Consider the following 15802-nt stretch of genomic DNA (forward strand, 5'->3'; position numbering starts at 1 on the left):
TTTATTGCACCGGTTATACCCTTGTGATACCATATACCCTGTTCCCTTAACTGTTTATATTTTGTAAAGAAGCATGCAATTTACTTAGTTCAACTGTTACAACTGTTTTCAAAAAGAGATATTTGTGTTTTACAAAACTTTTATTTTATGCAAAGGATTTGATTTAAAAGCTAAATAAATTGTTTGATTCTTTACAGAAAATGCCTCCCAGAAGAAATACCCGTACCAACACCCAGAATGAAGAAACCAATAACAACCAAGATGACCCAAACCAGAATGTAAACCCATGACCCATAGACCCAGCAATAGCCCAGATTCTTCAAATCTTGGCTCAACAAACAGTTCACCTGACTCAACAACAACAAAGGCAGACCAATCCCCAGGTAACAGTTCATTCTGTTACCAGAATCCATGCGAGGAAGGGGTCCATGCGAAGATGGCCCGGTTCATTCTGTTGAGTGTGTGTTCAAAGACTATGTTTGCAGAAGACCCATTGTCCACCAGAATCCTTTTCACTTCATTTTCTGCAACATCCAGGATTACTAACAACGCATGGTTATGCTCCAGATCCAGTCATTTATAGCCGGAGTAAGAGACGTAGATTGGTTCATCCTGATTGAGCTGGATCATCATGACATCATTGTCCATATCGGGACTCTGGGGCGGTGACCGTGTACCCCCTATGACAATGTTAACGATGTGTTTCCCAGTTCCCGGGGCTTTGTCCCTGTCATTGGGTTTTCTCTGCACATACTGGCTCATGTTCCCTTTCTTGATACGAACTTCAATGAACATCTTGAAGGAAAAACAGTTTTCGGTTGTGTGCCTATAGTCTTCGTGATATCCACAGTGCTTGTCTCTTGCCCTGTTCTTCGTGGGTACGAGCAAAGGTTTCGGGGGATAGTAGAAGGGCTTTGCTTTGACTTCCTTTTAGATGTCAGCCTGGGGCCTATTAAGAGGCGTCCATTCGGGTTCTGGTTTAGGTTCCCTTTTGGCTCTTGGCTTTTTTTTCATTCTTCTCAGGTTCTGTGTAACAGCCCCGGGGTGGGGTACCCTGGGAGCAGTGTTAATAGTTGGATTGCCTGTCTGTCCTGAATCTTTGGTCCTTCCTGTAAAATGATTGCTTGTCCGGGGACTCATTATTATCATTGATCTTTCGATTAATTTTCATGGACTTGAGGAAGTCATTCTATTTGATGAACTTGGAGGCTAGGGCATATGTCGTGGAAAAACTCTAGGGCTCACTATGGATCAAGTCTTTGACATATCCTTCGTATGATACCGGGTGCAAGGTTTTCTGGAAGATTTGACATTCTCTTTTTCCTCCAAGTTGGACACTTGGTTGACAGCTTCTTGAAACCTTTTAATGAATTCGGGGAGAGATTATTTGCTTCCTTGTTGAATTGTTTTCAGGTGATACATCTATTGTTCATTCATGCGATTTTCCCGGAATCGCTTTAGAAAAATCTCACGGAAGTCCTTCCAGAAGTCTATACTCCGAGATGGGATTCTGCTAAACCATTTTTGAGCTCCGCCTTTAAGTGTTGACGTAAAAAATTGGCATTTCGTCCAATCACTGTATTCGTAGATTTTCGATATTTGCTCAAAGTAGTTCAAGTGTTCCTTGGGATCGTCCAATCCATCGAAAAAATCGAAGTTGAAATATTTGAGACTTAATTACCGGGGTATGGATTTTAGCTTTCTAGTGAAAGGCATGGCGGTTGCACTGACTTCCAGGTCACCCTCCATCTTTCTTTTTAAGTCGTGCAAGACCGGGGACATCTGTTCCCGTTTTGTTTCCTTCTCGAGTTCAGAATCTAAAGAGGGAATATGGATTTTCTAAGCCTTCTTCTTCAACTTTTCCTCTCCTTCTTGGATTCTTTTATCAATTGCTTCCTTAGTTTTTGCCTCTTCTTCTCTCTGAATCTTTCTCGGAGAGTGGCCCTCCGGTTATCCTCCAAGGCATCATCAGTTGGCCTTTTCATGTTTTTGGCAATTCGATCCAGGGATGAGCCTCGAGTTTTCCCGGAAAGTTCCTCTTGGTTTCCCGGGTGTGTTTCGGGGTCCTGGCTATTCTTTTATTTCCACAGGTTCATTGCAGCTTGGATCTGCTCCGGGGTCATGTTTCCCCATGAATTTTCAGGGGTTTCGTGGTGCTTGTGGCCCACCTTTTTGATGAAGAGTCTCTAGTCTCCTGGTTGGAGGGTTTGAGATGAGTTATGAGTTATGGGGTGCCCATCCTCGGTTTCTTCAACAAGGTCGTTCCTGTTTGGGGCGGTGTTCATTGAAACCGCGCCGGAACAAAAATTTTGTTCTTTCTCGTCGTCATCTTACTCAATATCAATAAATGAAACATAATTTTATACCATAATAATCAAGATAAAAACTAGGTTTTTAACCACAAATACTTAACGAAACTATTCGCAATCTAGATCTACACATCCTCTTAAAGAGTATAAGTACTATCAAGTAGATGTGAAAAGAGTAAGTGAGCAATCTTACTGGGGTGTAAGATCTTAGCTTCTTGGACGAAATTTTTCGGTTGAAATCAACGACACCACAAAACGGAGGTTCAACCCCTCATTCTAGCGCCAATGATAACTTCAATCTTTTCCCGGGCTCTTCTCCTTCTCCTACCCGGACTCTGAATCCATTTCTGCAAGAGTTTGTTTGTGTGAGGTTTAGCTGAGAGTATGGTTCCTGCAAAAGAGAACCGGAGGGGGGTGGCGTCCCCGCGGTACCTCTGGCGTGAGAATGAGATATGGCTTTGGAGAAGAAGGGTTGAATATGAATTACTTAAAATATATGTGGTGTGTGTATATGTGTGTAATAAAATAAAAAGACAAGTTAGTCCATGTACTCGGATAAGCGATAAAGAAAAAACTAAAAGGACAAGAAGAAATCGAGTACATGTCCTGAGACCGAACGAACAACTCTCAAAGAAAAGTGCCTAGAGTCGGCTCCCGAAGAATGTTCTACAGACAAGGTCTCTCGAAGAAAGTTCTTGCTCACAGAACTCTTCGCATGTCATCTTTAAACTCAAAAGGCAAAAGAAAAAGAAAAATCGAACACTCTGGGTCGGCTCCCGAAGAATGTTCTACAGCCAAAAACCCACTGAAGAGAATGTTGCCCAAGAACACATCGCATGCCATCTTTAAACCCAGTTGGTGCCCCAAAAAGAGGGAAAAGCAACCAAGAAAACTACCTACCCTCTACCCAGAAAAAAACACCCCGTACACAAATACACAAATCAAAAGAAAAAACCCAGAATACATCCCAAAAGCAAAAGCAAAAAGAAAAACATGCATGCAAAGAGAAATACTTCGAGTAAGTATAAACGAGCATGAAAAATACTTACTGATTTGAAGATGCTGCTCTACTGGAATGGGATGACCTGGGAAAATCGAGTTGACACTACCCGTCTTGAAGAAACTGGAGAGCTTTTGTTGTTATTTGTGTTGGGTTGCAAAATAGAGATAGAAAAAATAAAAGGTAACAGTGAAGTGTATATATATAGACGCCTAAAAAACCCAAACGTTTGGGTGCCAGAAAAACCACTCCCGGGAGTTTTAAAATCGACGGCCCAGATGGAAACGGTTGAAATTCAACGGCTGAGATGGTGCCATGAAACGACGTGATGGACAGTTGTCCTCATTAGTGCACGCACAATGCTGCCATGTGGACGAACGAACCAAGACAAAGCCAAAGGATCGCCCTAGGGTTTCTTCACCCCGAGATGGGCCAAGATTGATGTCCATCAACTGACCGAAGGCCCGAACGAAAGACAGGGATATGTTGGATATGAGTCCAATGAGCGAAGGCCCACCGAATGACTAAACTATTAGGCCGTTGGCCCAATACGCTTATGGATCGAAGGCCCACTTCAACAAAACCGTTCAACAAAAGATCAAAACGGCTCCCATATCTCGCCTCCAACATTCGTGCTTTACGCATAACGAACGAACATTTAATACGAGTTTGGGTATAAATACCCCCAGGGAACGTAAGAAAAAGACAATTCCACACATATACTCTCTCAACTCTTTCTATTTTCTTGTATTCTTAAATCCACTTTACATCCAGATTACTGATTCTCACCCCAGAGGTGAATAGGGGGACAATCCCTCATTATCTTTATTTTCAGGTCATGTTCTTGCAACCCGAAGAAATCCGGGCATAACAATAACAATTGGAAGTAACCGAGGAAGTACAGTCGGCGGCAAAAAGGTCAGGAGAAGTCTTTTTGACACTATCAATAGCTTTGTATAGATCGTGATCATGACATGTGGAGGAGGTCAGCCAACTAATTTTGCATATTTTACTATAGCTCTATAAATTTTGTTAGCCGGTTTCTACTCCCTTGCAAGCTTTTCCCAAGTCAACGTTGGACAAAAAAGGTCAAGATATCCTCTTTATTTTTGGTGGCCTTTATTTGGTTTATTTTATTCTCAAAAACAGCTGAATCAAGATAACTCTACACATCTTGCACTAGAATTAAACGAGGAATAACAGTAGAAAAGACAAATTTCTACATCTACGAATCTCAAGTTTTACATTGCATGGTAGTGAAAGCTTGGAGGGTTCAGAAAACTGCCGATTTCTCCATAGATTTACATTACAGAGTAAGAACAATAACACAGTTAAACAACAACAATTTTGGAAAGGATCCCAATTGCTTAACGATAACACAATTTGTTCCCGGTCCAATTTATTGAAGAATGCAAACTTCAATGTCCAGTTACTGCATACGGAAAGATAAAAAGGCAGCGGTTCAGTGGCCTGACAAATGCTACCAACGCATGTGTAAAACAAAACCAATCCTTGATATTTTAAAAAGTGTGGCTGTTCAAGTCTGTAGAGGCCTCATCAGAAATAAAGGCTTAAAAATGTATATACAACAATGACATACCTTTGAGTCTTCAGCGTCACCGGTGTTGCCAATGATCTCCATCTTTTGGTCTTCTGCAGAATTAGAGGTAAACAGGATTACCCAAAGATGTCCAAAAGGAGGATAAACTATTACATTATCTAAACAACACGTACAGATTGGTGAGGCAACAAATAGGTACAAGAAAATTCCAAGAAAAGTGAGCAGGCTCCTAAAAGATCTTAGTGCTCAATAAAACTTTTAAACAGTAGAAGCTATGGTTTCAGTTAACCAACATAATTGCTGATGGGCTAGGATATAGTAGGTTAACAAGGCAGGTTGGTAAGAGATGTTAAAGGGCAATCAAATTGTTTAGGGAAATGAAAAGAAATTTGAATACGGGATTGTTGTAATTGGATGACAATGAATCTAATGCTACTCTTGGATATCATCATACAGAATTTTTAGTTGTAAACGCATGACAACCTTCAAATTTAAGTAGGATGAGTATTTAGGGAGTAAGGATGAGTCTCAATATGATTAACAGAATTTAGAAGGCAAAGATAGTATGTTTTGATGAACAGAAAAGTAGCCTTATGATCGGAGAACACTAATCCTGTTTGCGAATAATGACTAATGACGTGCACACACACAAAAACACATCTATATGAATTAAAGGGTACCTCCATCATCAGGCATGTCAGAAGTCCATAATGTGAGATTGTCCCTCAAAAGCTGCATAATCAAAGTGCTATCTTTGTAAGATTCCTCACTGAGGGTATCCAACTCAGAAATAGCTTCGTCAAAAGCTTGTTTTGCAAGGTGGCAAGCCCTGAGATACAAAGAGAAGGGTCAGCTTGTGAGGGAGAATGCAATATTTTTAATATCAAGTCACACACAACAATAAATTAAGCTCAGAGTACGGTGATACCTTTCAGGAGAATTCATGATCTCGTAATAGAACACGGAAAAGTTCAGAGCCAAACCCAATCGGATGGGATGAGTGGAAGATAGATCGGTTTCAGCACTAGTGGAAGCCAACTACAACCATATAAGCAAATAGATAAAAAAAAATTAATAAAGCTTCAGACTTCGGTGGTAACTGGAGTAGGAACAAAATCTTTCAAATCCTCACAATGGAAATAGACAAGAATGTTTATGATTGGAAAATCCTATTCAACAAAACTTTATAGCTTGATCTTATACTTAGAGAATAATCTGGCATAATTACAGAGAATGGTTCCAACATAATCTAAAGCACAAAGCCTATGCCGTAAATCAGACCCGGGAATAAGAAGGGTGAAGCTTATAAAGAAAAAATTAACGATTTAAAGTTACAATTTTTTTAACAGAAGATAGATAATCCCAAATTAACCATCACCCCGCCCAAAAGGTTCATTATTATCCATGACACAGGAGAAAGATGAAATACACAAGTATGAGATAGAGGGCAATATGCGTCGTAGATAAGATAGGGTATGTGATGAATAATTATTAAAAACATAATTCAAGGAAGACATTAAACATTTTGATGAAATTTAAAACGAGAAAAAGAAAACCTCACACACCGATATTTGATGGTGCAGCATTATAGACACCAGTATAAATGGCCAAGGCACCAGAGCGATAACAAGACACATTTAATAGATAGTTTACCCAACATTTAATATACCTGATAGGCCTTGAGGGACTGGTCGGCAGCCTCTTTCCTATCGTTACCAACTTTAAATTCCGCAAGGTACCTATAGTAATCCCCCTTCCTGCACCCAGTGGAAAATGAAACAACTTCAAAAACAAATACAAAAAACGTGAAATTAATTCTACACTAGTCATCACTTCACCAACATTTTATAGTAGAAAACAGTGGACTCTCCAGCAGAGCAGGAAGGAATGAGATGTTCATCTATGACAGTCATGATATCACCACAAATGCTGGAAAGCTCTTGCTCCACTTTCTGCCTGTATGAATTGATCCGTTTCACATTGACATCATTCCCTTTAGACTCTTCCTTCTGCTCAATTGACGACAATATCCTCCACGATGCTCTACGTGATCCTACCACATTCTTGTACCCCACTGACAACAAATTCCTCTCCTCAATAGTCAATTCCACATCTAACTTGGCTAAATTCTTCATTGCATCTACCATTTCTACACAACATAACAGATTCACACAAAATCTCAGTTTATTAAGTTATTAAAAGCTCTTCTTACTTGCAACTTTACGATCCAAACACTATAATAACAAAATGTAATATCGAATACAGTTATACAGATCAAATTCAAATCCGCACATATAAATATATCTTACATTTTAACTTGTGTAAATATTCAAAAAAGAATCTCAATAGTAGAAAATAATAAATATAGATTAAACTAGTCTATATCACAGTGGTACAAATCACCGGTCATAATAGTACAAACAACCAAAACCGTTGGATCATACATGATATCAGTTTCTGCTTTAAGTTACAAAGATTTAAGCATGTGCATATGTAAGGATCCATTAAGTAGATAAAAAATGAAAATAAAGGCAGTTGAAAGTTGAAGCATACAGATCTAGAGAGAGAGAGAGGGGGGGAGAGAGGGAGAGGGGGGGAGAGAGAGGGGGGGAGAGGGGGAGAGAGAGAGAGGGAGGGAGGGAGAGAGAGAGAGGGGGAGAAAGAGAGAGAGAGAGAGAGAGAGAGAGAGAGAGAGAGAGAGAGAGGTAACCATCATAACGTTCAGCTTGTTCAGCAAGCTTAGCGATGTAGACGAAAGTCTCACGGTCAGTGGAGGAAGCCATGGCTGTTACTGCTACCTGCTGTCAGATTAATCTCAGAAGAAGATGAGAGAGAGAGAGGCATCTGAGTTAGCGTACATATAAATAGAGGGTAAAGAGATGTGGTTGGGCACTTAGATTTACCGGTACCGGTCACGGACGGGAGAGTGGGGACCACAAGTAAGCCGTCCAGACAAGGGAAATGTCCAGTGGTGTTTAGACACGTAAGAGCTGTCTGTTAAGCAACTTGGAGGTCACTTGTTTGCTTATGGTCTGAACGGGACTAGGCTTATTTATTGCGGTACAGGCACATGTGCTCTAATCACTTTGATTCAAATCGGTGGAGGTCGTCGGATACAAATTACAAACTTTTCTCTTTTAAATTTCAAACCGCACGTAAGCCTAAATTTGGACCTATTTCGGTTCTTATACCAGTAGTGTTGACTAATCTTTTTAATAATAAAATATTATCTTTTTATGTTTTATATATTAGTTAGTTTGTTGATTGAATGTTATTATATATATTAAATAGTTTTAAATTTTATTTTTTTAATTTTCACTTATATATATAATAGTTATTTAATAAAAGTATATTAAACATATTTTTTTTTTCATTTTTCTTGTTTAAGCGTAATGTTTTTATAGTTTAATAAATTTATTAAGTTTGGAATTAATATTGATCTTTTCATTCCGCGTCCAATTGAATTAATAGGTATGTGAATTACTATCAACACATTAAAATAACAATATATTAATAATTGAAATAATAAAATATTAATATGTAAATTTGGACCAAAATTTAGATCAAACTGTTGGAATAGAGAGTTGTCTCGGTCCAAATTTATGCGGAGATTTAGGCCAAAAAACCCGGTCACTTTTGGAGTGAGAACTATTACTGATTTCTTGGCCTCGTCGATAACATTTTTCAAATTCTCTATCCTATAATTTGAACAATGTCAATTTTGGTTCTTTATTTTATAATAAAATACAATATCCTTCAAACAAACAAGTAAATATATTTATTCTCGTAAAAATGATCAATTAATTTATTTAGAAGTGTGCTTTTAAAATATTTAATATTTAAACTCGATAATTAGTTTACAAGTGTACATACAGTATAATTTATATTATCCTAATTTTTGTTATGAAAGATAGATTATTATAAATAAAAAAAAAATATTTAAATTCGTCTTATGAATGTTTGAAATTAATTTGTTTTTCTTTTCTCAGTAACAACTTGTTTTTTGTTTGGATTTGTAATAAATGTCTGGTTGGAACCTTTTTATCTGTCAAAAAATTATGATGGAGTACTACAACTGTACTGATTTTACTGAACATCAAATTGTAGAACAAAAAATATCTTTGGCCGTTCAAAGTTGATTGCATAACTACATACTTTTCCTTCCTCTCACTAAATATTTCTCTGTTATGCAAAGATGATAATGGCCAAACTGCTTTTAATCATGGTTATAGAAATCGGCAGATTTCTTAAAAATCGTTCAAAAATATTTGTATGCTTTGATTAATTTCTGATTAATCGTCGATAAATTATCGGATTTTTAAAAATCGTCCGATTTATCGTAAATCAGTACCTCTACTGAATAGTTCCGATTTTCCAAATCTAACCATGCTTTTAATAAACAAATTTTATAAAGTAACAACAGTCACTATTAGTGCCCCAGGTTTGGTTTTCTGGTTCCATGAAGGTCCAAGCACAACATAGTGATCTTACAACAGAAAAAAACCTTGAATTGAGACCACTCCTTTAGGATGCAAAGCTTAAAATTAAACATATGCTAAGATGAACTCTATGCTCTTATCATAATGAGAACCAAGCATTACAAAACAACAAGTCTAACCAGTATTCTGCATGCCAGCAGCAATACCCTTCATGGTCAAGATGAGTGTGTCCTCCAAACCAGGGGCATACTCGCTTGTCGGGTTCAGGTCTACCAGTTCTGAAACTGTTTTGTTTTCCATGCAGTCCTTGCTGATATGAGGCCTAAGTGTTACATTATAGCCGGGATCACGAATCCGTTTTAGGGTGTAAGCCTGACAAACATTTAGGGTGGTAATGTAGGAATGACGCAACTTTAAACGTTGCTTCAAGGTTGGGTCTCCTTCGAGAATTTCCCTATGGCCAGCAATCTGCAAAGTGAATTTGTAATCAGTGTGGAGGAAATAGATGATTTAGCATAAGGAATTATAGTTGAGATAAATCCTGAGCAATGTAGAACATATGTTTCATGTTATGTACCTTTAGTAGAAAACTCTTTGTTTCCTCGTAGTTAGACCTTAGTTGCTCCCCAAATGACCATAAATCTTCTGAAACAAGGAGTTTGTCATTCAATGCAGCAATGCCAGGGTCTCCCTTGGCAAAAACCATTTCAACCAAATCAATAGTGACCCGAAAGAAAGGCCATTGGTTGTACATTTCCTGCAACATACGGAATTTTTTGATATCTTTCTCGATAATATATTTGAATGCTCCTCCAAAGCCAAGCCAAACTGGAAGATGAAACCTGGTCTGTGTCCAGGCAAATATCCAGGGAATAGCTCGGAGTGATTCAATACCACCACTTGGCTTTCTTTTTGATGGACGACTACCAATATTCATGCGGCCATACTCCAGTTCAGGGGTGGCCTACAGTCATGAACAAAGAGTTGATTGTTTACATAAACTACATAAGATGAGGAGAGACTCAATTGAGAAGAGAGATAATTTAATTCTTACAAGGCGGAAATACTCTACAAATCGTGGTTCTTGGAAAACAACTTTACGGTACTCCTCAGTAGCAACAACAGCCATTTCGTCCATAAGTGCACGCCATTCAGGTTTTGGCGATATTGGTGGATTCATCCCATGCTCAAGAGTAGCAGCAGTAAAACGCTGAAGTGTCCTAAAACACAAGTGCTCCTCCCCAAATGATCGTTCAATGACCTCACCTTGAACTGTAACCCGCAGTGATCCACGAATTGTTTCAGGAGGTTGAGACAGAATAGCAAGATGGGTAGGGCCACCTCCTCTCCCAACTGTTCCCCCTCGACCATGGAACATAGTTAGCTTCACGCCAAACTCTTTTGCTACCTTAATAAGATCCTCTTGTGCCTTATATAGCTGCCATGCTGCTGAAAATCTCCCAGCATCTTTTCCAGAATCTGAGTACCCGATCATGACTTCTTGCTTTCCATTTATCCTATTCTTGTACCAATCAATTGAGAAAAGTCGAGCCATAGCAGCAGGAGCAGCCTCTAGATCAGCAAGTTTCTCAAAGAGAGGAACAACTCTCAGTGATTGTTTTACATGGCACTCGCGTTGTAGAAGCTCCACAGCAAGTACATCAGATGGCGATGTGGCCATTGAGATTATGTAAGCTCCAAAGCAGTCTGAGGGGAGCTCTGCTATAACATGTAATGTATCCAAAACATCAGCAATTTCATCAGTTTTTGGAAGATCATCACCAAACAGAGGGCGCTTTCCAGTGAGTTCAGCTAAAAGCCATTCTTGTCGACGTTCTTCAGACCATTCTCGATAGGAACCAATTCCCAAGTGATTGGTAATGGCATCAAGGACATCTGTGTGCCTATCTGATTCTTGCCTGATGTCAAGCCTCACTAGTGATAGTCCAAAGGTGGATACTTGCCTTAAAAAATCAAGAAGGCTTCCATCAGCAATTGTCCGGTCGCCACAGGCACACAGAGATCTGTAGCACAATTCAAGGGGTTCCAAGAACTACACACAATAAAAATAACATCAAGAGATTATAGTGAATGTTCTATAGTTCTGCATAAATAAGCTTAGGCAGTAATCTGAATGATCACGTACAATGAAACAAATAAAATGTGGGCACAATTGCAAAAGAGAATAATCAAAGAATATAGAGATAACGTTTATTATAATTAAGCTTAAGAAATTTAGTCAAACATTAGTACTATTATGGGAGATACCTGCTCAACATCGGTGTATGTTGCTTCTTCTGCAATATCTGATGTTCCATGTGATAATAAATGACGTGAATGCTCACGAGTATGATACAACTTATCCCTAACGTCGCCAAGAATAACTCGGTAAGGTTCACTTGCAGGAACCTGTTTCCAAAACTCTGAAACAGGAACAAACTTGTAATGATTAATAATGACTTTGTCAACAGAAAGAAATAAACAGGGAAAAGATTCTCTAGTTTAATTCAGAATTCAAAGATCTTTTTTTTTTTCTGATGAATCAAATGCAAAACCAGTACCAAGTAGTGACTAAGTTTGTTTCCACTTTCTAATATGTTTAGAAGGCATAAGATTCTTGAAACTGATACAACAATTACCTATGTAGTGCTTTGCATCTCTCTTGGAAGATCTGTGGAGTTCCTCTGCCCGAATACGAAGCTCATCACTACATCGCCACATAGACATCTGAAAGAGAACATCAAGAATTAGAATTAAGCTTAAAAATTAGGTATAGTTTGTCTTGCAGTTTAGACACTCGGAAAATATATTCATCTACATTGTTATTTGTTATTTACCTCAAACATTAGATCCTCTATCTGTGAAAAGTACAAGTTGGCAGCCATCATTCGTGCCAATAAGCAAACATCCCTGGTTACTTCAGGAGTGACCCTTGGGTTACCTGGAATTCATTTCAGATATAAAGGGGAGCAGATCAACATATATTGTTCTAGTTCCATTCGTAAGACTTTAGGTTGAATAAACCATTCTGTAGCCATCCATTAAAATGATCAATACTGATAGATGATTTTCTTAACACTCTTTCTTTAATTTTGAAATGAATTTGAGATTAGGTTGCAAGATAAAATTGTGTTCAATTTTTTTTTTAAATCAGAACTTATGCGCACGATTTTTAATTTTTTAACAACAAGAACAAACATATGTGACATTCTATATGAAATGGATCGATACCATCACGGTCTCCACCCATCCAAGAAGAAAACTGGATAAGAGGAGCATTATACGGAACACGTTCATTTATCCCTATGTTTTTCAAAGCTGTGTCAACACGCCGTAGAAATTTGGGGACACCCTTCCAGATTGTCTCATGAAAGTAGCTCATTCCAGCTCTCATTTCATCTTGTGGCGTTGGAGGTGTCCTACGGATCTCATCTGTACGGAAAGCAGCTTGAATCTGTACATGTATACAAGGAAAGAACATGAATAAGAAGCAATACAGACAAAGCACCTATTTTTAATATTAAACTTGCAATCTACATGAATCTAAACAAAGTGTGGCCAAAAATGCTAGACGCAAATCAAATAAGGCCACCTATTTTGCAGACGTTTGTATGCAGTTTGCATAATAGCCTTAGACAAGTCTATATAGATAAATGAAGTACTGCGTGGTCTGATCAGTTTAGAATGATTGGCAAGGATAACCCTCCATCAACCTACTATGCAGACGATACAGAAGCGAGTATACAAATAGCAGGACACAACAATTGCTATTGTAATACTAAAGATGTCGTTTCTCTTCAAGATTGCTAGAGAACGGAGATGAAAGAAAAAACTAAATGGCTGAATAGAGTTGCTTACTTCTCTCTGTAAAGCTTCATCAAGCTCCTGTTTGTCATCAGGAGTTACATCTTTGGTGTACAACTGGGCTAAACAGTCCCTTATCCTGTAAGGATAGGAGAATTAAAAAGAAAACAACTGTTAGTAATAAAATCATTAACCACGAACAACATAATCTTGGAATGAACTACGAATCAACAATGACATTAGCACGAGGAAACACACCTTCCATGTTTCTGTAGCAAAGATCTTCGGACAGACTGAGTAGGATGTGCAGTAAATACCAGATCAATGGTTTGATTCTTAAGAGAATCGAAAACCTCTTCAGGAGTCTTGTTCAATTGTCCAACAAGTCTCTTTAGAGTTTCTTCAATGTCAGATTCAGTTGTTGCCGAGTTCTCATCAGCAAAATCACCCTTCTTCAACTTGATCCTTCTACGGTTAGCAATTTGGACCTCCTCAGCTAGGTTTGCCAAATTAAGCATGTGAGAGAAGGCTTTTGCAATCACAATTGAGTCCCCTGGATCCAAACTTGTTAACACCTTTCCCAACTCCTCCAGCTTCTTCGGATCACGTTTTCCTTCATACTCAGCAGAAAGCTCATAGCATTCTTGGACCTTTACAGATCAAACACCAAAGCAGTTACATTAGCTACAATATAGAAACTACCATCAAGGAAATTTTCTATTACTTACTCTAATGTAAAATCAAACATTGGCATACTTGAAATTTAGTATGAACAAGTACTCAATCCATCAAATTAGAATAAGATGCCATTTTTACATAAAAAAATATACATATTTAATCTTCATAAAACCAAATACATTCATTTTTTTCATAATTAATACTTTACACATCAGTATATGTAAAACTGTATGTTAGATCATGTTCTATATAATCATTTCATTTCAGCCAACAAACTCTAAACCAGCTACTAATCACTAGTTACAGTGGTGCAAATTACCGGTCACATACGACCAGGGGTGGAACCACGATATAATCATAAAAGGGGGACGGATCCAAATTATTTCAAAATTTTACATTAAAATTTTTATGATTTTGGACAGTTGGTCGAGGCTAGGGCTATAATTCGGGCCAAGGGTAATTCGAGCCAAGATTAATCGAGCATAAACCTCTGCTCAAACTCGGCTCATTTAATTTCCCGAGTCGAGTCGAGCCGAGCCAGCTCGTTTAGCTAAACGAACCGATTTTAACGAATCACACAAGCCAGCTCGTTTAATTGTACACTTAATCGAGTCTAAATCTCTACTCGAACTCGGCTCGTTTACGAGTCGAGTAGAGCTGTAACCGAACTGTACGAGCCGAGTCAAGCCCATTTAAACGAGTCGGAGCGGTGAGCTCGTGAGCCGCCCGAATTGAATTAAGCGTAGGCGGGCTCACTCTGGTCATCTAGTTCTGCCCGGACTGATAGCTAGGTTGACCTTAATCAGTAGCTACTACGATATCTATTACTAAAATGAAGACAAACATATGAAAATCGAAAAAAAGGGGAAGGTACCGTTTCCTTGAGATCCTCGCCATGTAAATCCTGAAGAATATCAAGAAAACGATCCAATAAAAGAGCATCATATTCAACAAGCTTGTCATCTTCAGAAACTTTGGAAGGAACAAGTAGCCTTAACTGAGCATCTATGGATGCTAGCTTCTCTACATTCCTAGTACTCATTCTTCACTTAAACCTGAAACTCAAACTCACTTTTTAACATTAATCATATATCTGCATGTATCTAAACAAACACAGAATAACAAGTACAAAATGACAATGATCCATATATAACACTAAGGTCCCATGAGACTCTAATCACAAACATGCATGTATAGTCTAGATAATCAACTAACCTGTGTCTCAGGGTCAAAGAGTTGAGGAAGAAAATGTATAAATGTATGTATAAAGTGTGATGTCAAAAGGATAATGAGGAGAGTTGAAGTTGATCCAAAGCTGCCCACCGGTTAGCTTTATATAGAAGGAAATAAAAGAAAAGAGTAATGCTGCCGTCACGAAAATAATTACAAAAAATGTTACAAAATCACATGAGTAATGTGATAATATAAAATATTTTAATTGGTGATAAATGCAGTGGTTCATTTATATTTAATCAATAAATATCTGACACGTTCATTTATTTTTAATCAATAAAATCTGACACGCGCTGTGAATGCAGATATCCATATATATTTAATCGATAAATATTTGATAAATGACATTTTTAACTATTTTGAAAACTGATTTTATATATCTAACATTTTTTTAAAAAAAATACATTAGTAGCTAATGTTAGCTTTCACTCCCAGGTGGAATACATTTATAGTATTTTAAAATTAAAATTGAAACATAACTATAAAAGTTGAATTTTGTAGATCTGGTGTGTTTGAGTGTTGAACTGGGGAAGGTCCATGTTAATAGTCCCTTTAGGTTTTTAAGAAATTAATACTTGATTTTAATATGAATTACAAAAATGAGATAGTAAATGTTAAAATAAGTGTATTATATAAATTTGTGATTGTAATAATTTTATATGAAAAATTTATTTTTTTGATGTATCAAAAAGTAAAATGGCTCGTATAAATTGGGACAGAGAGAATGAAAATAGGAGAGTATGTAGTAAGATTAATTATAGAAACGGCGCCTTAGTAC

General features: G+C 37.7%; 2 protein-coding genes across 3 annotated transcripts; both read right to left on the reverse strand.

Annotated features, from left to right (window-relative positions):
* Window positions 1-4506: 4506 nt before the first annotated feature.
* LOC141696922 (14-3-3-like protein C) lies at window positions 4507-7852 on the reverse strand. Its single transcript, XM_074501076.1, has 7 exons — window positions 7581-7852; window positions 6713-7019; window positions 6540-6627; window positions 5799-5908; window positions 5551-5699; window positions 4910-4962; window positions 4507-4741 (listed from the first exon to the last, which is right to left on the reverse strand). Exons 1-7 carry the CDS (start codon window positions 7651-7653, stop codon window positions 4739-4741), a joined length of 783 nt encoding a protein of 260 aa, XP_074357177.1. The 5' UTR covers window positions 7654-7852; the 3' UTR covers window positions 4507-4738.
* A 1405-nt stretch (window positions 7853-9257) lies between these two features.
* On the reverse strand, window positions 9258-15127 carry LOC141697158 (phosphoenolpyruvate carboxylase 2-like). 2 transcript variants are annotated; one of them, XM_074501406.1, is made up of 11 exons: window positions 15007-15127; window positions 14666-14846; window positions 13372-13763; window positions 13168-13252; window positions 12541-12763; window positions 12147-12250; window positions 11949-12036; window positions 11578-11732; window positions 10364-11362; window positions 9887-10273; window positions 9258-9777 (listed from the first exon to the last, which is right to left on the reverse strand). In XM_074501406.1, the coding sequence occupies exons 2-11, from the start codon at window positions 14831-14833 to the stop codon at window positions 9484-9486; spliced, it is 2895 nt and encodes a 964-aa protein (XP_074357507.1). In that variant the 5' UTR covers window positions 14834-14846; window positions 15007-15127; the 3' UTR covers window positions 9258-9483. The 2 variants fall into 2 exon arrangements, with proteins under 2 accessions (XP_074357507.1, XP_074357508.1); XM_074501407.1 differs by having other exon boundaries at window positions 14666-14862; window positions 15007-15027.
* Between the last annotated feature and the right edge of the window lie 675 nt (window positions 15128-15802).

The sequence above is a fragment of the Apium graveolens genome, chromosome 11, assembly GCF_009905375.1.
Source record: "Apium graveolens cultivar Ventura chromosome 11, ASM990537v1, whole genome shotgun sequence".
Classification (NCBI taxonomy): domain Eukaryota; kingdom Viridiplantae; phylum Streptophyta; class Magnoliopsida; order Apiales; family Apiaceae; genus Apium; species Apium graveolens.